At 46.2% G+C, this 24,239-nt stretch overlaps 1 protein-coding gene and 1 long non-coding RNA gene across 2 annotated transcripts; both read right to left on the bottom strand.

Moving 5' to 3' along the window:
• Positions 1–1,726: 1,726 nt before the first annotated feature.
• On the bottom strand, positions 1,727–23,732 carry LOC142884912 (BMP/retinoic acid-inducible neural-specific protein 3-like). The gene is made up of 8 exons (XM_076020895.1): positions 23,200–23,732; positions 22,713–23,022; positions 17,581–17,783; positions 15,207–15,433; positions 11,827–11,932; positions 11,484–11,720; positions 4,780–5,002; positions 1,727–3,232 (listed from the first exon to the last, which is right to left on the bottom strand). Exons 2-8 carry the CDS (start codon positions 22,988–22,990, stop codon positions 2,092–2,094), a joined length of 2,415 nt encoding a protein of 804 aa, XP_075877010.1. The 5' UTR covers positions 22,991–23,022; positions 23,200–23,732; the 3' UTR covers positions 1,727–2,091.
• Positions 9,448–10,440, bottom strand: LOC142884913 (uncharacterized). Its single transcript, XR_012926222.1, has 2 exons — positions 10,343–10,440; positions 9,448–9,478 (listed from the first exon to the last, which is right to left on the bottom strand). It is a non-coding gene; the product is annotated as an uncharacterized LOC142884913 (long non-coding RNA).
• Positions 23,733–24,239: the final 507 nt, after the last annotated feature.

Genomic DNA, 24,239 nt, shown 5'->3' with positions numbered 1-24,239 from the left:
AAACTTCTTTTTCGTCTTTGTGACTCATTCCAGAGCGGCAGAAAACCAGAGTCCCTCCTGTTATGCGGCACTGCAGTTCCAAGCACAAATGCAGAAACCTAGCTTTGAAAAAAAAGAAAAACCCAAAAAACTAACTTTAAACACACACACGCACGCACGCACGCACGCACGCACACACACACACACACACACACACACACCAGATGTTCATATTCTAAACGCAGGCATTAACCCTTAACTCTCGGTTGAAATCCAGATTTTGAGGGGGTCCAATGCACCTCCTGGATCTTCCAGTCAGTTCGAAGCGGTGTGCAGCCTGGACGTGCTTGCAATGTTGTGAAAGTTTAGTCAAAATGAGCTCAGTAAAATGATGAAAAAAGGTAACTACATTTTCAGTGGTTATTTTATTGAAAAGGACCAGCACAGTCTCCAGATTCTAGACCGTCCCGAGTGGTTACCGGGGAGGCGGGGTTTGGTCCGTCCTTCTAGGCTGGGTACTCAAAGAACGCTTCTTTCAGACGGAGGACACTCTGCCTGAAGGGGGCAGACCCTGAATTGAGACACAGAACTGGTGTCTGGTTTCCGACTGTTGCTCCAAATTTCCCTCATTATATAGCTGTACAAGGTTAACATGCAGACGCTGCTCTCAACCAAATGCATCAATGGAATCTGGAACTGTTTCCCGAACGTTGCAAATGGTGAAAAAACACAGAGAACCAATTTGACTGGACATCACGTATATGTCCAATAAACTATCTCCTATTTGTGCTGCAGCCTATAGAAAGAGGCAGCACACGCCGCGCCCCAACCTAAAATTGGCAAATAACATTGTAAAATCAATGTTCCATGTGAAAGAGGAATTGAATATGAAGAATGCCCAAACCAGCAATGAAATCAGTGCCCCAGGCACAATCTATTTTGTGCAACATAAACTGATTAAACAGAATTTCACCCCGGCCGACGTTCCCTCTGAACGATAGCATCAGAGCAGATTGTGTCTGGCTTTAATCTCAGGAGTAAGGTGTCCAGTGAATTCTGATGAAGCCTTTGCCACCAGCTTTTTACATACTAGTTTAATGAAAGCAGTAGCCAACGGCTAAACTGTGGACAGCCCTCGGTCGATTAAAGCCTGTTTCCCTCTCGGCCAGTGCCGTTTTTATGAGGGCCCAAGCGGCACAGAGCGAGGGTACTGTCTTTGTCAAGAGGACGGGGTCTCACCGTTGCTTGATGCCGGGCATGTCTCAGTGGCGCACGAGCTCATCTATCACAGTAACTGTGAATGGCGGCTGAGCGCAACGGGGGAACACAGAAAGGCTGCTCAGAACCCTCCGTCTCTCACTTTACACTTAGTAATCCGTGCCAAGGCTGTTGCCCCAATGGAGAAAGGAGACCTTGTGTTCCGGAGCTCCAGATGGGCAAAAACACTGCACACACCACTGTGACTCGCTAATGAGATAGTCAGGGAGGCTATGAGGAGGTTTTGGATGCACATTAGCATTTCAAGTTGAATAATCAGTGGTCCAGTGCAGAAAAACGGGGATTAACGTTGCAATTAATGTTACATTTCCTACCACTGGATGATGCTAAATCAGACCAAATTGGCCTTTAATCAAAAGAACAAATCACTCGATCTGAAACAATCAGGTTTAATATAAATGTACTTGGTTATGCCGTCGGCGTCAAAAGACTTTGGTGAAGAATTTGCATGTTTTTTTTTCTTCTTGGTCATGTTAGCAAGGCCCTGGTTCAAATACAGGACAGAGACAAGATGTGATAGTTGTCAAAGCAGTCCAAAGCCAGCATTAATTAAACAGGGTACCAAAGAGGGTGTTTTTCTGCAAATACTTTTAATTTAGTCCCAACCGTTTCATTTAATAGTCAAACATACATGTTTTATAAACAGCTGTCCATGGGTCTTCATCCATAAGTCTTTACTGAAATGCGAAAAAACACCAAAATTCAATTGCACACAAACCGCATTTACAACAAAAGCTGTGGACGACGCACCACACAACTGACACAACATTAGATCCGGCTGATGGGGTGTGCAGGCCTGAGGTCCAGGACGCGAGGAGACCAAAGCAAAAACCATTAGCCGCACAGTTTGTTTGCCTCATACTCCACGTGGTTTGGCTGCCGGGCACTGAAGGCCTGCAGGGCAGTGAGTATCCTGGTCACGTCAGCGCTGGACAGTTTGAGTCTGTGGCGCAGCAGGCAGGCAAACAGATCCACGTGCGGCGCCCCCGGTGGCGACAGGCGGTTAACCCTGTAGCGTAGCTCCACCAGCTGCAGCAGCGCCGAGTCCTGAGATCCCTGAGTGTATGGGTAGTCTATCTGCAGAATCAGGTCCTGGATGGCCTCGGGGTCAAAGTGCACGCTGTAGCCCAGCAGCTGCATGCTGTTCACTTTCATGTAGGCGCTGCTGCTCGCCGGCTCGCTTCCCTCCGCCGGCTCGTCGTACGCAACGGTCGTGTTCTTGCTGCCGCCGCCGCCCGCCGCCGCCGAGTCCTTCGCACGGCTCCTCAGGTAGAAGTGAACCGTCTCGAAAAAGCTCTTCCACCTGTTCCCGAGGGTCAGCGTCCAGTTGTAGCAGTCCAGGGGAATTCCCAGACGGGTCCGCTCCCAGTTCGGGTAGCCGTGCTGGCCGATGGGCATGGTCCAGCTCTCCGAGTGGCTGCCGCCGAACGGGTTGACAAACACGGAGAAGGCCGGCTCCAGGCTGCTGTTCCTCGTCAGGCAAAATTGCACGGTGATGCCGAGGAGCATGTGGACGCGGTTGGACTTGACCCGGTTGCTCTTGAGGGTGAGCAGCATCCTCTTCCGCCAGGACGGGTCGAACCAGGTGTTGAGGCGCACGTCGTTGCTGATGAAGACGGCGTGCAGGGAGATGCGCGGGTCCCGCCGCTGCAGCAGGTAGCGCAGCTCCAGATCCTGCAGGTCGCGGTCGCTCTCCTGGCCCAGGTAGGGGTCCGTGGGGTCGGGCACGGCCGGGCGGCACGCACCCTGCGTCAGGGAAAAGCCCGGATTGCAGCTGGAGCAGCGCGTGCGGTTGTCGGCGGAGCAGGAGGCGCAGCGCGGGCCGTCGCCCAGCGAGCAGGGCACCAGGACCTGGCAGGGCGGGTGGCTGTAGGGGCAGGAGCAGCCGCGGCTCTCCTCGCTGTACACGCCCAGCTGGTTGTTTTCGCTGCAGTACAGGATGGAGAGAGCGTAGCCGAGCCAGAAGGCCGGAGTCCTGCCGATAGGAGAGGACACCTGGGGTTAAACCTTCGCCTCATTTTACCGTCTGCATCATTAGCATCGTGACCTGAGCTCACGTCTGCCGCTAAGAGAGTTCCTCAGAATGTTTGCAACGGAAAAATAAATCTTGCCCCTGACAAGAAACATCGGAATTTCATCAGCGGCAAATTTAATTTAAGGGAAATTTGGGCCCAGACAGAAACACAGAAGTAAATAAACTGATTTATTGGATTCCCTCTGCTGCGGTGCTCCCAGCATGGGTAGACGACAGAGCGAGGGCAGACACACGTCTGTTACAAGAAGGAATAAGACGGCAGCAAAACCGTACCGATGGCATTCAGCGCAAATTAAAGGGGCAGTTTGCCTAACAATCAAATATTATCCTGTTAACCGTTCCCCGCCATGTGGATGCAGGCCTCTGGAGTTTGACAGCGGGGAAAAAATACTAATACAACAGAGGCCTGAGGTAGCTGTGGACTAAATCGCAAATAAAAACAAGAGAATGTTGTGAAGAAGACGCCGTCTCGGAGGACTCAGCAGCTTCAACACTGTTTGCAAATTAAAATATTTACAGCTCAATTCTACTTTATAGGAGCAGCATCTCATACTGAACAGTTTTTACACATGGTCATCACAAGCTTCCACTTGAACATAAGAACTGTTGCAGAACTGTTGTTGGATCAGAACATGTCACCAGAGCCTCCGGGGTGGGAATTTAAATTTTCTACTGCCTTCAACTGCGACTAAGAGTCCAGTTAATAAAGCAATCAATGTCGCCAGGGCAACAGAGATCTCCAGGGTGCTTAAGCCATTATTGGACGGTTTACTTACAGGCAGAGGGAGTGCGATCAAGACGCTTAATTTGGGCTCGGGAGTGAAGAGGCAGCGTCTGCGTTCCACTGCCGGTCTGATTGATTGGGCCATTTAGTTAATTTCCCACCCAGAAATAGCTATCAACGCTGACTGTGCACGCGAGACAAGTAAAAGTGAGAGGCCGCCGTCTCAGATTGGCCGCGGAAATGAAGCGTCCAGGTGGGAGTGATGCTGAAACAGCAGCTGCAAAGCTGTAAAAAAGAAAAAACGAATAAAATAAAAATAATAAGTGGGATGGAGTGAATCGAAGGCGTCATGTATCACTGAGCGCAGCCGCCCGAACCAACTCCCGGGTGGCGATGCTGTAAAATAAATGGATTATTACATGGGGGAATATCAGCGCGCCGGATTGGCTGCAGCGCGGCTTTAAAAAGTGCAGACGCCGGAATGTGTCTATCTGGCTGAACATGATCCAGTTTGAGGACTTGAGCGGCTCACTCGCTGTCAGCACTTCCTCACCTCGCTCCTCCTGCTAACCTTCCGCCGCCTCGCAATAAGTGCCGTCTCACTCGGCTGCCTCGCCTCCCCTTTAGGCACCTGCCACATAAATCATCCTCATAATTGCGGAGTTTGGCGGAGCACCTTGACTTAACGGGGCTACAGCGCAAATATCCTCCCTTCCACTCCCACCATCCCCCCACCCCCTCACTACCTGCTCTTGTTTCTTACCTGGGCCTCTGCAGCGCCACCCTGGGCTGCTGGCGGCAGCGCTTGCTGAGGCTGAAGAGCTTGTTAGCAGTGTGGCGGGCCTTGGCTAAAAGCTGGCTGCTGCTGCTCTCCAGCTGCCTGTAGCGCTGGGCCAGGCTGCCGTCGCTCCTCCACAAGTGTTCCACAACAGATGTGTTCACGGCGTAATGGGTTGGCAGCTTCCCAACAAAGTTTTGGAACTCATCTGGTCGAGGGAAGGGAGTGAAGGGGGGAAGAGAGAGAATAAATGTGTGCGACTAGGAGCTGCAGGGATGACAAGATGAGGGAAAAGTGTCGGCTCCTGACTGTTTGTCCCAGAAAAACAAACAGCTCAAGAGGAGAAACAGCTGGCGACACATCGAGTCCCCCTCTACCCCTTTGGAATGTCTTCAAAAGGGAAATGATCAGATCTAATCAGCAAGTCGGAGAACGTTTGACTTTTTTTTTCTTTCTGCCATCCATTTTCTATTAGCACCTCTCCTGCACATAGATCTGCTGTGGATCAGGGTAAAGACGGGTTACATCCTGGGCCACACCGAGAGACAAACAACTGTCCACAGTCACTGACAAATTAGGACGCGTTTGCACCACCACCCCGCTTGTGAGCGTATCCACTAGGTACCTGGTGACATCACCTGGGAGCAGGCCATTGATTGGGTAAGTTTTTTGACCAAAGATGCAGAAAGAACAAAAGAACACACACTATTTTAAATGCCATGCTTGTAGAATTTTACATTTTCAGGTATTGAAAATGTAAAGACTCAAAAAACGGTGCCTTGCAGAGGTTTTTGTCATCTGTGGCCAAAGGGGCTGGACATAGCGACACGCAATGGGAAAGTACGCATATGCACACATGCTGCTTCTTTCCAGGAGCGTTTAAAACCCCACACTGAGCCGAACTGCTCGTCCCCAAGGTCTGCAACACGTTCATGCCACTGCTATAAATACCCAATTTGTGCAACGAGAACAACAGTTTTTCCTGCAAATATCCCCATAAAAGGCAGAACAAATACCAGTCGAGCCACTGCTCTCTATAAAGATATGCTTTATGGTAACTATGACTTTTTTTTAAATACCAAACTTGGCAAACATCCAGGCTTTGTTATTGTTTGTTACATGTGCCTTTTAAGGTAGGCGGAGCAGCTGGAAATAACTGTGACAGCCAGGAGTGAGCGAGTCTGTTTTCAACAGTGGTTTACTGTTGCATCACACTCAGAATTGTTGCTATGTGAGTATCAGCCACATTTATTCTGTGAGGCTATATTTTTTTTCTTGATGGTGAACTATAGATGGTATCACATCTATAGGATAATGTTAAGGCTGAAAGAGTCTGAAAAAGAGCCGCTAACCCCTGGAGGCAACGGCTCTAAAGCCGATAAAGCTGAGCTGCTGCTCTGGAGGGACTTTTGGCTGCAGTCAGGGGTGAAGCGGAATGTAAGCTTCAATTAAAAACTCAGCAAAGTCCCAACTGTGGGTGATTGTCATCTTCACTTTGTGCCTTTCCCTGTGACTGACCTGCGTCTGTCTCTACCGTGCATGTGAGGTGACAACCCATGGCCTGATTCACCTTTCCAGATATGATTTCTTTCTCAGACTAAGCACTTTGGGCGTTTTGCTTGGGTTCCTTCTTACGGTTTGTTTTCATGGCAACCAAAAACAAATCATGTGCGGACCTCGAGTTTCGTGGCTTATAGTTTTGCAATTTTTCTGCCTCCTCTAACTTGTTTCACACAGATGAACTGAGTGGGCTACGTTCCTGACTTTAAAGTTCTCATAATATTCTCAAGTTTTTGACTCCAGAATACGGTGGCCGACAAGGGCCAAACACAATGCAACTGCATAATGTGCCACAAAGTCACAAACACAAATACAAGAGGATTGTGATGTAAACGCAAAAAACACGCTGCAGGAAATAACACATGTGCTTAATCAATAAATACGCTGTAAACAGAGAAGCGATGCACAACACAACCGATGCAAACCAAGAAAACACATGCAATCGAAAAAACGCTGCGTAAACCAGTCACTACAACGGAACGCTCCACGAAGAGCGACCGACAGCGAAGAACAGTCCCTACACTTCCGTGTAGAGTTGCCGCCTCCTACAGTTTCAACACCGGGACATCTCGTGGAGGGTGGAGGTGTGTGTGTGTGTGGGGGGTTCCCTATTAATGGGGGTTCCCCATTATTTTATGGTTGACTGGGACGTCCCCGAAATATACGGGACAAAGTGCGTCCCGTATCAGTTCGTTACGGGACAGGTTTTTTGGTTACCAAATATGGTACAATCGCGTATTTTACGGGAGGGTTGGCAACCCTATCTAGACCACAGATGGAAATCAAATGAGTTTTTGTAATTTTCTCTAAAAAACGGGACGAATTGTGTCCCGGGAGAGATTTTATTTGTCCCGGGACAGGTGGTGAAAAAAGAGAACAGTTCTGGGAAAAATGGGACGCGTGGCAACTCTACTTCCGTTGTAGGGACTGGCTTATGCAGCGTTTTTTCGTTTGCATGTGTTTTCTTGGTTTGCATCGGTTGTGTTGTGCATTGCTTCTCTGTTTAGAGCGCATTTATTGATTAAGGAAATGTTTTTATGTCCTGCAGTGTGTTTTTTGCGTTTGCACCACAATCCTCTTTTTGTACCTTTTTTTAAACTTGTATTTGTGTTTGTGACTTTGCATCGTGTCAATGCTCGCAGCTGTTTTCGCTAACTACGGCGCATAGGGCAGTTGCATTGTGTTTGGCCCTTGTCGGCCACCGTACCAGAGTCCAGTGGCGCGCACTTTTATGAATAACTTTGTGTATAATTATAAAACTCCGTAAATGCTCAGAAAACTGTATATTTAGCTCTCTGTTAAAAGCCTCCAGCAAAAAAAAAATGCTTCCTTAGTTTTAAGATGCCCTAAGATACTTAACAACAACGGGTGAACAACATTGACAGAACTAACAACATAAAAAATGGTCACAATAGACAAGTCGATTAAACAGAACAATGTGAGTTTAAGTGCGGAAAGGCAGCCGATATATTGGATGTCTGGTGGGACGGAAAGTGGCCGAAGGCTCCAGATCCAGCGGCCGACAGGCAAGGAAAGGGAACGCGGAGGTGGCCAGGATGGCGCAAGCGTGTGCGTGTGTGTGGGAGGTTCAGAGACGTATGGAAAGAGGAGCAAGTTTATGTTTTTTTTTTTTAGAATGCTGGCCTTAAAATCAATGCCAGGAGGTGTTGATTGCTGAACGGGAGATGTTACTGATGTGGGATTGGAATTTAAGATGACAGCAAGATTTAAAACCTGGAAGAAAACTGAGTCCATCCATCCATCCATCCATCCCTCCATCCATCTGTGGCAGTGTGAATTACAGCCACCTGGTGGCTCGATTGGTTCCGCCTGCTCCGCCTATTCCTGATGAGGGCGCAGTTTATAAAAGCGCAGGTTGTGCACCGGGAGCCCTCTTGCCTCGCCACTTCCGGGCGCCCCCATTTCCACCTGGTTGCCAGATCTGGTCGCCTCACCCGCTCGGTTCTCCGCTGGCTCGCTCTGCTGGGTACGTTGTGGCACCTTCTTGCACCATAGTGCCGTCCGGCTATTGTTGGATGCTGTTCTTTTCTATTATGCATTTTGTTGTTTATTTAGAGCGTCCCTCTCCGTCATCGGGAGCAGTTCCGGACATTGCAGTCGGGGCGATCAGCTGAGCAGAGACAACTTTAAATCACGCAACGTAAACGTGCCGCAGGGCGCTGAATACGTCTGGCTCATCTGTGGTGATACTCGGGAATCCAGTAGAGGTACGTCATGGCAAGTTTTTAAAGTAGTTTGTTTTATATTTCTTGTAATTGACGTTTCTTTTCCGGCAGTGGGATAAAATCACTCACCCCGACACGCCCCCTGCATACGGCTGCTTAGTCCGCTGCTGTTTTGCCTCTGCTGTTTTAATTGGTGCTGCTGCTTCTGCACCCACGCCACCCTTCCGGTGCTGTCGCAGGCACCTAAAGTGGTCACCGTACCCCAGGTGGTGCGGTAAAAATTATTTTAGAAGTTCTGGTCGGGATAGGCTGAATTTTCGCTGACAATAAAGATCCTATATTTGTCTTTGTTTAATGTTGTTTTTGTTTTGCAGGTCCATTAGTTATTGTTGGCTTGCTTGTTTCACATTTACTTTGCTTTGCATGTTTTTTTTGCCTTTAATTATTTTGTCTGCTTTATGTTTAGTTGCTTGCATGTTCGTTGAGTCCCATTAGTTTGCTTGTTTAACGTCTGCTTTGTGTTGCATGTTATTTGGGGTTTTGATTAGTTTTCTTTTGCTTGGCTTGCTTTCCATGTTTAATTTGGGGTTATTTGTTTAGTTAAGATTATTCTTCAGTTGGGTTATTGAGTGGGTGGTTTATTCCTCTTGCGTTTGGTTTGTGGTCTTTAGTTTTGTTGTTCAAGGTTCAAGGCAGTCCAACCCTGGGTTTTTAACTACAGTGGCTTGCAAAAGTATTCATACCCTTTGAATTTTTCCACATTTTATCACGTTACGACCACAAACATGGAATTTATTTCATTGGATTTTTTTGTGAAAGACCAACACGGTGTGGCATACAATTGTGAAGTGGAAAGAAAATTATACATGATTTTATTTTTTTTTTTAACAAATAAAAAACTGAAAAGTGTGGTGTGCAAAAGTATTCAGCCCTCTTTTCTCTGAGTGCATCCAATTACCTTCAGAAGTTGCCTGATGAATGCTGAATGATCAAATGTTGACCTAATGACTAAATAGAGTCTACCTGTGTGTAATTTAATCTCAGGACAAATACAGCTGTTCTGTGATGGCCTCACTGGTTCGTTAAGAGAATATTGGGGAGCAAACAGCATCATGAAGTCCAAGGAACACACCAGACAGGTCAGGGATAAAGTTGTGGAGGAATTTAAAGCAGGCTTAGGCTAAAAAAAAGATTTCTCAAGCTTTGAACATCTCACGTAGCACTGTTCAGTTCATCATCCGGAAATGGAGTATGGCACAACTGAAAACCTACCAAGAGACGGCCGTCCACCTAAACTTACAGGCCGAACAAGGAGAGCACTGATCAGAGATGCAGCCAAGAGGCCCATGGTGACTCTGGATGAACTGCAGAGATCCACAGCTCAAGCTGGGGAATCTGTCCATAGGACAACTATTAGTCGAGCACTGCACAAATCTGGCCTTTATGGAAGAGTGGCAAGAAGAAAGCCATAAAAGTCCTGTTTGCGGTTTGCCAGAAGCCATGTGAGGGACACAGCAAACATGTGGAAGAAGGTGCTCTGGTCAGCTGACACCAAAATTGAACTTTTTGTGTGGTGGGAAACTAACACTGCACATCACTCTGAACACACCATCCCCCCTGTCAAACATGGTGGTGGCAGCATCATGCTCTGGGGGTGCTTCTCTTCAGCAGGGACAGGGAAGATGGTCAGAGTTGATGGGAAGATGGATGGAGCCAAATACAGGGCAATCTTGGAAGAAAACCTGTTGGAGTCCGGAAAAGACTTGAGACTGGGGCGGAGATTCACCTTCCAACAGGACAACGACACTAAACATAAAGCCAGGGCTACAATAAAATGGTTTAAAACAAAACATATTCATGAGTTAGAATGGCCCAGTCAAAGTCCAGACCTAAATTAAATCTGTGGCAAGATCTGAAAACTGCCTTTCCAAACGCTCTCCATCTCATCTGAGTGAGCTTGAGCTGTTTTGCAAAAAAAGAATGGACAAAAATTTCAGTCTCTAGATCCATAAAGCTGGTAGAGACGTACCCCGAAAGACTTGCAGCAAAAGGTGGTTCCACAAAGTGTTGACTCAGGGGGGCTGAATACTTTTGCACACCACACTTTTCAGTTTTTTATTTGTAAAAAAAAAATTAAAATCATGTATAATTTTCATTCCACTTCACAATTGTATGCCAGTTTGTGTTGGTCTTTCACATAAAATTACAATAAAATATATTTATGTTTGTGGTCGTAACGTGACAAAATGTGGACAAGTTCAAGGGGTATGAATACTTTTGCAAGCCACTGTAATTTAGTCTTTGCTTTCTTCTCTTTTGGGTACCTTTTCTTTGGGAGGGTTATTTTAATATATGATGCGTGCTACGTAGCTTCCATTTTATCTTTGTGTTATAAAAGAAAAGATCAAATATATATTTTTTTTGCTCTAAATAAAATTCATTGTTTCTGTATACTGGACCCAGTCTCAAGCTTTCATTAGTAACCGAACTTGTGTGCTTTCCTTAACTTTTGTTAATTCTCCAGGTGAAATTCCTCTGAAGAGTTTCCCTGTGTGGTTTAAAAATGTGAACCTCCTACACATAGGAAAAGAAATGTCCTCCCTCTAATGTTTTTTAATGTTTTTTTTTTTTTTTTTCAAAAAAAGGACTTTGCACTGTTATTTGAAGGTGACTGACAGCTCTCCTAAATCAGTCTTATGACCGCAGCAACATTCACAACAAATAAACCGCATATTCTTCATGTTTTGCTATTGAAGTCTTGTTTGTTCTGTGCAAACAGACATTTTTTTATGTTTTGTGAAGCCAAGATCCCTGAGCAAGACTTTAAATGTATTCATTAGAACCTCAGGGTGTTTTTCTTTCTAACTTTCTTAACACTACTCACGCTGACATTCTAAAATGCTGGTTTTGAAGGCCATGCTGGATCCAAGTCCACGGACTCACCGGATTCCTCAAACTCCTGGTTGATCAGCCTCCAGGCCTCTCGGATGCGAAGCAGGTTTTTCTCCAGAGTGTTCAAGTCGGAGTGTGGACAGTTACACTGCGGAAAGTCCACACTGCACTCGCACCAGCAGTCCCCGTTCTGGCAGACAAACTGGCCTTCGGACTTGCAGCCGATGTAGTTTAGAGCCGCCTGTATGAAGAGGCTCTGCAAGTAGCTCGGGAGGACGACCTGCAGCCCTGGGAGAGGGGTGGGGGAGGGGACGGGGTGGAGGGTGGGTGTGTTGGATGAGACACGAGGTGTACATGTAAAATAATAAAATCCAAATCACTGCGAGGGTTTTACCTTGTAGCTGGACCTTGTTTTCAGGACTGTGGACCAGCACGGAGCTGACAGTGTCCAGATTGTCATAGTTGCTGCACCCGAGGGGTCCGGTGCGGGTTTCTGTCACCTGCCAAAAGATGAAAACAACAAGACGCTGTGAAAACGCTGTGAACTTTTCTTTCACAAAACATGTTTGCTACGACACACAATAGGCCCTTTGTGATGTCGCAAAGGCCACCCTGCCTGCCTCAGTGACCATGTGACCACACCTTCAGTCAGGTGTTGGCATCAGCATCATCTTTAGCTGGAGGCTAAAAAAAAAAATCCAGCGTTTTTGCAGGGAGCTGTAAACACGGGGCTACATTTTCTGTTTCTGGAGGTTGAGTGTTTATGCTCCCCAAATGATTCATACATGGCTGTTCCACCAGAATTACAAATAAAGATCAGGATCCGAGTTAAACGTGGGACCTTGAAAAAAAGCAGTATATAAGAAGCACTTATTAACGGTATTGACCCTTAACAACGGAACAGAAGCTTTGGCCTCCCAACCTGCTGAGTCCTCCGCATATTTCTGGCCTTTGAACTCACACAAAGTGCCACGTGTTGGCACAACTGTTTGCTCCGAGGAATCCGTTTCCTTTTTCATTTCGGCGGGTCGACCTCCCTGCCCTCAGTGTGATTTGAACGAATGGCCGCGTGTGGCAGGTGCTGCTCTGGGTGCTTTGCAAATTTTGAAATCCATCTCCCTCACTGGTTCCCTCGCTCGCGTCCTTAATCTGGCCAAACTTGCAAAGTAGCGAACGGATGAAAATTAATGTAATGATACCTGTAATCCGTCAAACTGATGCATGAGCACAAAGGCACGCTGCCAGTTTCCAGGGGAAGGTTTTTTTCTTCTTCTTTTTTTTTTTTTTTTTTAATGGGGGAGCACTTGTCTTCATGACTGGCCATTCACTCCTGCATCTTAAGTTTGGCCCTTCTGGCTGATTAATGTAGACGGCCTAACTGCCACTTCACATGATAAAATGGATGAGTGGCGTTTTATAGCGGACGATGCTCTACCGCCAGCAGGATGGCGGAATCTTCAAGTCCTTGTGTCTCGCACTGTCGTTTGCAGCTGCGTCAGTCAATTAAACGTAAACCGTGGTGGGAGGGTGGGAAGGTGGGTGGTGCAGCTCTGTGAGGCGCCCGGGACGTAGCTGTGCTGGCAAGGCGACGGACGTTGACGGCTGGCAAATGAAATGCCTGTCAAAGATGGAATGAAAGGTGTTTTTTTCATTGTATTTACTACGCCATTGACGAGTCTCTTCTGCTTTGTATATGCTGGGAGTGACATCAGATGGATATTGATTGGCTGTTAATGTTTTTCTGTGGGGCGTGTAACTAGGACGGGGAAAAAAAAACATGCGACAGTTGCCAACTGCGCTGATGTAGCAGTGAGCGTCTTCACAACTGCAACTGAGAAGTACCAGTGACGGTTAGCATTCTAGGTTTTGAGATGCTACATAGTGCAACAGTTGGAAACCAGGGACAAATGCAGAAAAGAAAGCTGCTGAAAAAACTAAAAACAAAACACACATCAGGGCTATTTATCTAAAAGCTATTTAAGGTGCTAACGTCTTGTAATATCAGGTGCTGAACGATAGTGTGAGGTTTGTTGGGCCACAGTGAAAACCATGCAGACCCATCAATCAATGGCACCTGGTAGTACAAGGGCCAAAACAAACAAAGAAATGAACAAACAAGCAAACCCCAATTCTGGGTACAACCCCCCCAAATGTTCTCAGTCTGATGTCTGTTTTAATTAGTTATCTGATCATTTCACATTGTGTTTAACACATGTAGCACACTTTTCAAGGACACTTCACTCCAGAACAAGAAGAAGGAAAAATGCTGTGGAATGTTGGAACGACTTTGCGCCTTAAGATCCAGCAGGTGCGTTTCCACTCACGTCAGGCCAATTCCCAAACAAGCGTTTGTTCTTAATCCCACCTGATTATGGACTGAAGCTATGGAAATAAATTCTTAGAGCTGGATTTAGGGGATTTGTTAGTGCCTTTCCTCTGCGAGTTGAACGAGTTGAGCTTCCAAGTTGTTGTTTTTTCTTTTGCACTGTGTCATGAAATCTCCCTCACAGGTGGAAAGATGGCTGCTGTAACCTCAACACCACCACCTAAAAATTAAATCACACTGTGTGCTACTTAATACCTCTGTGTTCTTTCTCTTCTCGCGGGTTCTGCTCACCTCTTTCTCTTTAAAACTCAAAGCACTTACACCACCACAGGTCAGTCTTCATCAAGTCTGCAGCAGCCACCAACTGGAATAACTGCAAAAATCACTAAAATTGGACTCCTTCATCCCCAAATCTGCCATCAAAAAGTCTATGATGGCCTGTCTCATGGACTCTTACCACTGTTTCTCACCCCACTGACCCTCCCTGACTGACATATGATGTTGTTTTAATCTGTGTATATGAATGTTTGACCCCTTTTTAGCTCACTATGTTTTAACATGTTTACTTTGCAGCCCTCACCCCGAAATAAGGATTTGCTCTTAATAACTTGCCAGATTAAATAAAGGTTAAATAAAGGGAGAGTTAGACATTTTCCTTGAAAGCACAATTCCCACATATTCTACATAACATTTTTTGGATGCTTCGTTAAATAGATAGATACAAATACACAGCAAGTCTGTGTTGTGGATGGGACTCCCCTCTGAGTCCAAGTCTGTTTGAACCAGACTCCTTTGATCTGATCTGACCTCACTGTTTTGAAAAACAAAAAACAAAAAACGAGAGCAACCTTGAGCCCCAGTGCGCCGTCTGCACCGCAAAAGTTTATTGAGTCTTGTCTCGCCGCTTTATTGACCCATGCTGGTTCAATTTTAACCTTGTGTCCAACTGTAATCTCATCCTGTATTTGGCAGATACTAAACAAGTCAGCCTGTACTTCAGACTCCTGGATCACCCTTAAACTAAACTGGCCCGGGCCTCGGAGCTGCATCCTGCTGATCTTCAAACTCAGCCGTCTGATGAAACTTGCAGACAGGCAGCAGCGGAGCGAGGACTCCTGCATGCAGGCTCCTCCTGCCTTCACTGCTACACATCGCTGAGCACACGAAACAAGCTACACATACATTAGAAACATCAGCTAAATTATGGAACGTTGTTCTGATGGGTGGGGGATATATTAAATGTGTTTGAAACATTTGATCGGTGACATACAGAGAGACAGTGACCTGCTCTCATTGCATGGCCGAGCAGTGAGGCTCATCTCGCTGCGGCCTCACTCACTTCAAATTCAAACCATTTCATAAATACAACTATTTATTTGTTTATTATAGATGACATTTTTCCCATGATGACAGGTGAGGCTCGGCCTCCCTCCCTCTCTCGCACCTACCCGTATGGCGGTGGACGCAATCTGGAGGTGATGCAGCCTGCGCAGCGTGCTCTCCCTGTCGGTGAAGTAGGAGGCGGCCAGCTGATAGAGAGCCTCCAAAGTCACCGTCCCCGAAGTGTTAGAGTTCCTGTTGCGGCCGGCCTCCAACCCCGAGGGCGGCGGCGGCTGCGGCGACGACTCCTGGCTGAGCTTCCTCTTGTCCACAAATATGGTCAGCGACTCCTCCCCTGGTGACGGTCAGGCAGAGGGAAAGAGAGGCTCATTAGCTCTGGCACAGCAGCACTAATCACCTTCCATTAGGATCTTTTCACGTCGCGCAGGAGTGTGTGGTGGTGATTAAGCGCCGCCGGGGGGAACTGATGGCTGGGATGATTGGAGGGAAAAGCAACAGACAAGATCGCTGCGTCTCTTTAAAAGACTCAGCGCGCATTCAGGAACATCGATTGGTTACGCAGAATTATTAAATGATGGTCCAGATTACATTAACCTAAAATCACATTAGAATCCTGACAGCCTCTCGGGTAGAATAAGATCTGACACGTATGAAAATGTGTCAAACTATTCCAAATATTTATAAAGCAAAGACTTTAAAATTGATGAAAAGAAACTTCTTCGTGCCCACCTTGTTTTTTCCTCTCAAATCTTTGCATTTGCATCTACTGCAGACGTCTCAGTAAGTGAATGTTGAAAAATCTTTGTGAACTTTGTGAAGGTAAAAGCAGGAAAGAATCCACACAGTCACCTCCAGCGACCTTCTTTAAAAGATAGAAAGATATATTTTTCTGAAAAGTGCAGGTGGGCTCTAAAATTTCTGTAAAAAAGAAATATCCAGGGCGATGCACATAAACTTGACAACTTTTCAAAGTCACTGATTAATGTTAAAAAGTTGGTGGGAAAAATAATGATCAGCGTTTTGATGGAGTCGTTGCTGCTTTTGCGACTCCGATCATAAATCTGGACCAGGACGAGTTTGACTGACTCTATTTCTCTACATCTCATGAGCAAATCAAAGTTTAACATGCAAGCCTTTAGTCTGTATGCACACATGGTGCTACTGTTCATGGTGCAAACAAATGAGACAACCAATGAAATAGTTGCGTGAGCACCAACCAGGAAACTGCAAAATAGGAAAAATGAGCGAAGACAACAGGTGGAAAACAAGGAGAACTTGTGAGTGAGAGCTTGCTGAACCTGACGCTAACGCTGCTACATGGACTTTGCTTGCGTCTCTTTGCTTGCCTCTGAACACATGGAGGACTGATCTGAGAATTACAGGTCAGTGCTAGATGCAAGCTGAGGCTTGACTAGACTAAGCCCATCGACTGCTCTCATGTACTAATCTGACTTATACTCAAAGATGTTTTCCATGAAGGCTCCAAGTTTAATCACGATTCAATCTTTCTGAGAAGCTCTAATAATAATAATAATAATAATAATAATAATAATAATAATAATAATAAGTTTTCCAATTTAACCACAAGAATGGAAAGAAAATCTGCCCTCAGTGCCTTTTAATTTCAACATTTTTATATTTTGAAATCATGCTAATTCAGATGGTGGCTTAATGAGATGAGTTCCCTCACAACTAAATGATCAAACTGCCTTGAGAGAGCCCCCTGGTGGGATCGCTGAGGAAGAGCAGAAAACTATCGTTGGTTCAACCAAACTATTCAAAATCTCAAAACTAAATCGGCTGAAACGTTCCACTGCCTTCATTTGTGTTTATCTCAAGTCAACTTTTCCACCTCTTTTTGCAATGTTTCGCAATTTGCTGAGGAATCTTTTCCTTTTCTTTCTCCCCAGAGACCACTGAGAACGGTAGCCTAGCCTGAAATTCCTCCCGACAGGAAAGCACTCACATTTTTACTCTACATACAGTATTTGGCCACTTTGCCTCACATGTGGGAGTAAGATTAAAGCATTCCATCTATGAAATTAGTCCTCAACAGCCAGTTACATCCCCGAAAGTGGCTTTAACAAAATTTCCATTTGAGCAGTTTCCATCACGGGTCTGTCTCCAAGCCGCTTGTTGAGTAATAAAAAGGTGTTCTTGGTTATTTATATGTGTTTTCAAGAAAGGGAAAGATAGCGTAATGTGTGCCAGCTGCATGCACATTATACCACCAGGAAACCGTGAAATTTTCTCTCACTTTTGTTTATGTGTTTTTTGCACACAAAACCAGAGCGGCTTTAGTGTTTGAGAGCCAAAACGCACTAATCCAGGGAAGAAAATGACTGTATTCTTTGTTGTTCCGAATGCAGCAGACGGTAAAATTGGGACCCTGTGCAGGAAAAAAACAAAACAAAACCTAAACCTATTTGAAGTGAACGTGAATGTGGCGATCTCTGAAGCTGCGCGTGCTCTCTACTATACCTCCTAGAGTGGCAGAGATGAGGAGGTGGGTGCCATATTTCTTGATTAGACTCTCTGTAATCGTCTGAAGGCTTGGCCGCCTCCCCAGCTGGCGGACGGCGTGCTGGAAGTCAGGATCGAGGGGCAGAGCCAGGCCACCGCAGCCTCCCAGGCTCTCCCGCTTCTCCACCGCCAGGCTGTTGACCTTCCATCGCCCAAACTCCCTGGAATGGCACACAAACACACAGGAGGTCTGCTCACATGGTTTGGGTGGCGTTTAAAAAGAAAAAAAAAAGATGGATTCAACGTGAAGGACCAGGTGAGTGTGTGAGTGCGAGGTGAGTCCAATCGAGTCACCTCGTTCAATAGATCCGTCCACAAAGATAAACTTCTTATCATAACACCAAACATGCCTTTTTTTTTTTTTTTTTTTTTTAAATCTCTTAATGCGGTGGGTTTGTAGATTTGCTTCAAATATGTCAAAAATATTTAGCAAACTCAAAGTTCAGATCATTGGGCAAACACAGGAAGACAGAGTCTGCCTGGATTTCTTTTCCCTCCCTAATGAGGCAGACTTCAGTTGTATTAGATGCTCAGAACGATGTTGTTCAGAGAGGTGGAAACAGCACTGAAACAGCAGACTCTCGACAGTTTTTTTTTGGTTCGATATTATCGGAGATGTGTGGTTGTGCTTTACCTCGTTTACCTGTACACCTCAGCCTTCGGCCACAAACTCCTACACATCATTGGACGGAATTTTTACTTAATGCAGCTTAATGCAGTGAATAAAATTCTCTTTGCTTTAGCTGTTTGGCTTCACAGACGCTGTGATCAATATTGTGCTGATTTCCAGGAGCTGCAACTGAATTTTGTCCAATGGGACTGAACAGGGATCCTCTTTCCTCATTATTGGTGTTGTCACGATACTGTATTTGAACTTCGAACTAACTATCAAAATATTGATTTTCGATAAGATTTTTGATACTAGCAACCGCTGAAGTTCCGTCGAGGGCGGGTGGGTGGAGATCGCGCTGACCTGCCTCCACTCCTGTCTCGCAGGGAGGGAGAGGACGGAGCGTTGTGAGTGTTTGTGTGTGTGTTGGTGGCGGTGCACGTCGAGTATCGATACAGCAATACTATGGAAAAGTCTTATTGAACCTTTTTTAGTTTTCAATATCGCTATTTTTGAAAACACTACTCATTATTATTGTTGGGGGAGGGTTAGGTAAGGTCAATGGCCCATATAGAAGCCCACCACCATGGGGTGACATTCTTTTTGGAGGAAGTCGATCAGCGGGATTTCCTCAGAAACTGTAGCTAATCATCAATTATTTCAGGACTGATAAAAATTTTTTGAGTGACATAACATTTCCTTGTGAAGATACATTTCAGGATACCTATGAGTTGGATAAGTTTCTATTTGAACAACATTCAGCAAGCTGGGCCCTTATTTTAAAATTTTGACTGTCAACAGGCTCACGCCATGCGGAAGCTTTGAAAAGGTCTCCGACATGTCACACCTCAAGTTTTCTTTATTTTTCCCAAGTGACACTTTGGAGTTCCCACAGCAACGGCAAAGATGTCGAGCGTGTTCAAAACCGCGTGGCATCATCTGCTGACATCATCTGTTATCCGGTGCCCTTTGGCTGAAAGTCTCGCTGAACTTTAGCTACGTGCAGACCAACAGGGAGGCACCGCTGCGCCGCCACCCTGCCTCTCGCTCCTCCGCAGCAGAAGCCTTAATGTCTCCCTCTCCCACAGCGCTCGCCTGCTGCTCCGCGTGGCGCCCTTCCTTTTTTCCTCCGAGGCAATCAAAACAGCGCCACTAGAAAAATGATCGGCTGCAAAATAATTGGGCAGCCGGGACACTGCGCGGCGTGTCATTACAGCCAATCACGATAACGAGGGGACAGCTGAGTGTCCGGCCCGCCGTGGACAGATGGGCGCCGTGGATCCAGCCTAGGGTTTGGCCTGCAGCGACTCCATCGACGTGCGCATATTGCAAACAGAGGGGGCCGCTCTGCTGCCGCCACATGGACCTCCAAACATGAAGAGCCGCTGCACGGAGTGTGCGTGCGTGCACGAGTGCTTGTGTGTGTATAGTGGGAGTCTCGGCAGTGATGCAAGCAATTCCTAGGGGTGAGAGACGCGAGGAGTGGCGCGATCACAAGCTGCTGCCTGACTGACAGCCGCATGATGTCTTGCGGTGGCGCTGCAGCAGCGCTGACGGAGGTCAGAGGATGAGAATAGCATCTCAGAGCCTCTGGCTGCTAATGAGCGCATGGAGAAATCATCACTGGGGATCAGTGGAGAGTGTTAGAGTGGCACAGGTCCTGGCGTGGAGGGAGGCGGGAGTCAATAATATCAGTGTCAAAACCACTTGAACCCTTGTCACAATGTTTTGAGGCTTTAATGCATCAGATAATGGAAGAAAACAGTTAGATGAGTGGCTAGTTAAAGTGGCTTCAAATGCTCGCTTGTTGGTTTTCATCACCTATATAGTCAAAACTGCTTCAGGTACGGAAACGGCCCACAGTTTAGACTGTTTTTGGGGTGAAAAGGGCAACAAAGCCCCCCGGAGTGGTGAGCTGTCTGCAGGCCAACACAGCTCCAGTTTCCGTCCACTCCTTTGTCCCTTGCAGTGATTTTCACAGATTACGGGGGAGGCTTATAAAAGAGGACAGCTCAAGTCGGAGGGGGGTATATAGGGACTTGTGATAGAGTTGTATTGAAAAAAAAAAAGCAGGTGTCAGCAAAAGATAAACAGCAAATCCTGAAAGCATAAATATCTTTTTCCCACTCAGTAACTTCCTGCAGGGACAGTTTCTGGCCAGAGGCTGCAGAGTGTCACCAAACTGCAAAAACATAGTTAAAAGTGAGATGGTGGCGGCGGCGGTGGCGCTCAGCCGATATGCGGCTGAAGACACAGCAGAAGAGCAGTGTGAAAATTTTCCCCCCATTTATTCTTCAAAGTCAAGCAGATGGCAGTGGATCAGAAACCAATATTTTGGAATTGACAAATGTTTTCGGCTAAACATCCAGTGATCAGTGTTGTCAACAAATGAAAGCCGGCAATTTCAAATAACTCGACGACGACTCTGTTGACATGGACTTCAGTGTCCGAGCTGTGAGCCTTCCTCTGCTTTTATCTGTGCTTGCTTGTTTACATGCACACAGAGAACCCTGGGCATGCACAACCCCCGTATGCACGATCAATACTGGAATCCTGCAGTCGAACACATCGTATTTGTGCAGGCTTCTGTGATGTTTAATGTTTGGAGCACCAGTTGCAGACATTCTTAAAGGAGAGACAAATGAGACGAAACGCCAACATTGTGTCCAAACGTCCAATAACATTTCTTTTTGGCATTCTTTCATTTCTAGGACCAAAATTCAGTTTCTTCGTCTCACCGCTGCTGTCGTGCTGCTGAGCTGTTGCTCGGCTGTGGACACGGCTGTGCAGGAAGTCAGTGGCTCTCGGTACACAGGGTCCAACACACACATGCTACAGTGTCCTGGTTTGATCGGACTTGTCCAGGCAGCAAAAAAATGGCATTTTTCAAAACCAGGAGAAAGGCTCATCCAGGTTAATGAAATCCTGATTTGAAAATGCTGAGAATTCCATTTATTCACAGTGAATGTCGATGGAGTATATTCTTGGAAATCATCAGTCTTTCCAGAATAAAGACAACCCGGATAAATCGAAAATGCTGTTTAACTGCTATACTGGAGTTATTTTAAGCGCAGCTGTGCATCAATAGAAAAAAAAGATATATAAAGAATGCAATATGGACATGGGCAGTGGGGTATTTATTTGTGTTATAAATATTTATCTTTCCAGCGCCTCTCACAACTTTATGGACACTGATCGTTTTGGGGTGCAACCTCCACTGGAATCCTTCAGTAAACCTCCTAGTAAGTATATTTTCATACATTTAACTAAAAAAAATTCCTAAATGATTAACGAGTGTTTATTTCACACTCTATATTAGTTAAATGCAACCTCGAAAGCATACCAAAGCCGATTAGCAACCAAATGCCTGAGGCCGGCCTGCATGAGTAACCACCAGCGCTGGTTGAGAAGTCATTTAGACTGAATAAAGGACTATTGATCTGGTGCTGATCTGCATGCATATGTCAGTTCCCTAGACAAAAGAGTTACGTAAGAGCCACACACCTGGATGAAGAACACACTTGATGAAACACTTGTCAATCCCTGACTGACAATCACTGCACGGGCCAATTGTTCGAATGTTATTATGGTGGCATTTCCTACTCGACATTTGCTTTGTTTGTGCCATTATGCATGCAGGAGTCACAATGCTAATGAGGCTAATGTGTGTATTACTTGCATCCACACGGTGGTTCTTTAGTCTTTAATGACTCTCCTTAATGCAAAGGCTATTAGGGGAATGATGTGCTTTGCCGCAGTTTTTCCTTCACTATATTGAATTCCTTTTTGTTTACACAAAATATGGTTGTTCAAAGGTTGTTCGCAAACACATTAACTAATATCGTTTGTAGAATATACAACTGTAATCATTTGTTGTCCTCAGAATTCCGGAGCTAAATCAGAATGAAAACTACAAAAAAGAGGTATATTTCTAAAACACATGAGCTATTTCAGGAGCAGTCGGATCAGCAAAGTGGAGTCAGGGAAACTGACAGGAAGCCCATGTCCACACTGTCAGGGGATTAACTTCCTGCTGCAGGGTCGTTTTTGAAACATCAGCAATAACAGAGTTATTAAATGTCAAACCACGAAAACAAAAAAGTACTCCAGAGAGGATTCAGTGCCTTCGGGGTGACTGAGCAACTTTCACTTCAACAGCTTCACACAATCTGCTGCTTCTTCCTCACAATTTCTCATCAGCTCTTTGATACTTTGCAGGTGCGTTACCTGCAGCCACCCAGAGAATGTGCAGGTTTCCAGTCCAGAACAGAAGAGCAGCTGCTTCAGCTGATTAGTTTCTCACATGGCTCAAAGGGCTCATCAGAGAAAATTACACGGCAGCGTGTGTTGGATTAAATTAATATCCACCAAAAAAAAAAGAAAAAGAAAAAAAAGAACCCTAGCAGCTCAACCGACAAAACCCCTCATTCACCGCGTGCATGCAAACAGCCACGCAGGCAGAGGTGCTCGTTAGTCTCACCTGTAGATCTTGTATCTGGTGCTGAAGCCCTGCTGGTATCGCTCCGCCGCCTCGGTGAACTCCAGGGACTGATGGAAGGGTCCTTTATCGGACAGCAGCCATCCCAGGGCGCCGGGGCCATCGCCGTCACCCTGGCCGGCGCTGCTGGCGGCAGTAGCGGCAGCACCTGCTCCACCGGCCCCCCCTCCGGAGCTCCAGCAGCAGCAGATCCAGAGGCCCAGAGCCGCCCCCTCCCATAGCAGAGACAGCCGCTTATGACTGATCCTCTGGCAGCTCATGCTTCACCCAGCGACACCTCATTCTCTCGGGACTGGAAGGAAAGGAGCATCGCAGAGAGACGTAAGTTTCTGGCACATTTTTTTAAGCGGTGGGCGCAAGTTGCGTCAAGAACATAAAAAAATAAATAAATATATGAACAGCAGCAATATGGGGGAAAAAAAACTCAAACAAAACAGAAAAAATACGAAAGCTCGCCTCACTCACTTACCTGATCCTACAATCAAATCAAACCGTGCGCGCTCAAATTGCCAGTCAACTCCAGAGTTCCGCAGAATGGCAGCGAATAGAGGAAAAAAAAAAAAAAAAGAACACCCGAAATCCACAGATTTTGCGCGTCGAGCCTCTTCACGTCCAAGCCCCGCTCCAACTTTGATTTCCGCGCTCCCTTAACTTTATTTTTCGGGAGCCGTGCGCATTTTATTTCCTCAGGTTAGACGCTGCAACGTCGCAGCAGCAACGACACGAGAGATATTTCCAGCGTTGATACTCAGCAAAGATGCGCATTTATCCATCCACATTACGCACAAAAACGCCTAAAACGCGCGGCTGTTCTGTAAGAATTCTTGACAAAGGGTTGCCAGTGCACGGCTGCTCCGCTCCGCTTCGAGAGCTCCTGGATGAATGGGCGCCTGCCTCCGAACACAGAGAGCTTTTCTTCACTCACTCCTCCTCGCTACCGCCGCCCCTCACCCACCCTCTACCAAAGAGTGAGATGGCAAGAGGGCGAGCAAGTGCATCATGATGGGGGTATTAACAGTGTTTCCAAGTTCCGGCAAGAGCGGCATGATGATGATGATGATGATGATGATGATGATGATGGCGGCGCAAGGAGGTTGTTTCAATCAGACTGACCATTACCTTCACATTATTCATCTTCATTATTTGCCATCACGCTGTGTTCCCCTCTGAGGCACGTTAAAAGTGTTAAAAGGAGCGGCGATAAGAGACTAATTATTTCTCAGCGTCAGCTCCTTTTTTCCTTTTTTTTTAATTTTTTTAATGTGCAGCTTTCAGCCTCCAGAATGTGTTGTGCACCTTGCAGGATTTTTTTTTCTCCTTTTCACTGGTGAGGATGATAATTACGGGCTGGCATGAAACCGGCTTCCTCGAATGTGATTTGCAGTTCAAGAGGCCACTGAGCTCACAAAAAAGAAAGAAAGAAACAAAGGGTGCTTAAACAGCTCAATCATGCAAAGGGAGAGAGTTGACGTGAAAATGATAGAGCTGGAACACTCACTTCACTTTTAA

The sequence above is a fragment of the Nelusetta ayraudi genome, unplaced genomic scaffold (assembly GCF_046127955.1).
Source record: "Nelusetta ayraudi isolate G7.1 ecotype Tasmania unplaced genomic scaffold, CSIRO-AGI_Nayr_v1 ptg000011l, whole genome shotgun sequence".
Lineage (NCBI taxonomy): Eukaryota > Metazoa > Chordata > Actinopteri > Tetraodontiformes > Monacanthidae > Nelusetta > Nelusetta ayraudi.
This window is presented reverse-complemented; position numbering and strand designations above follow the sequence as displayed.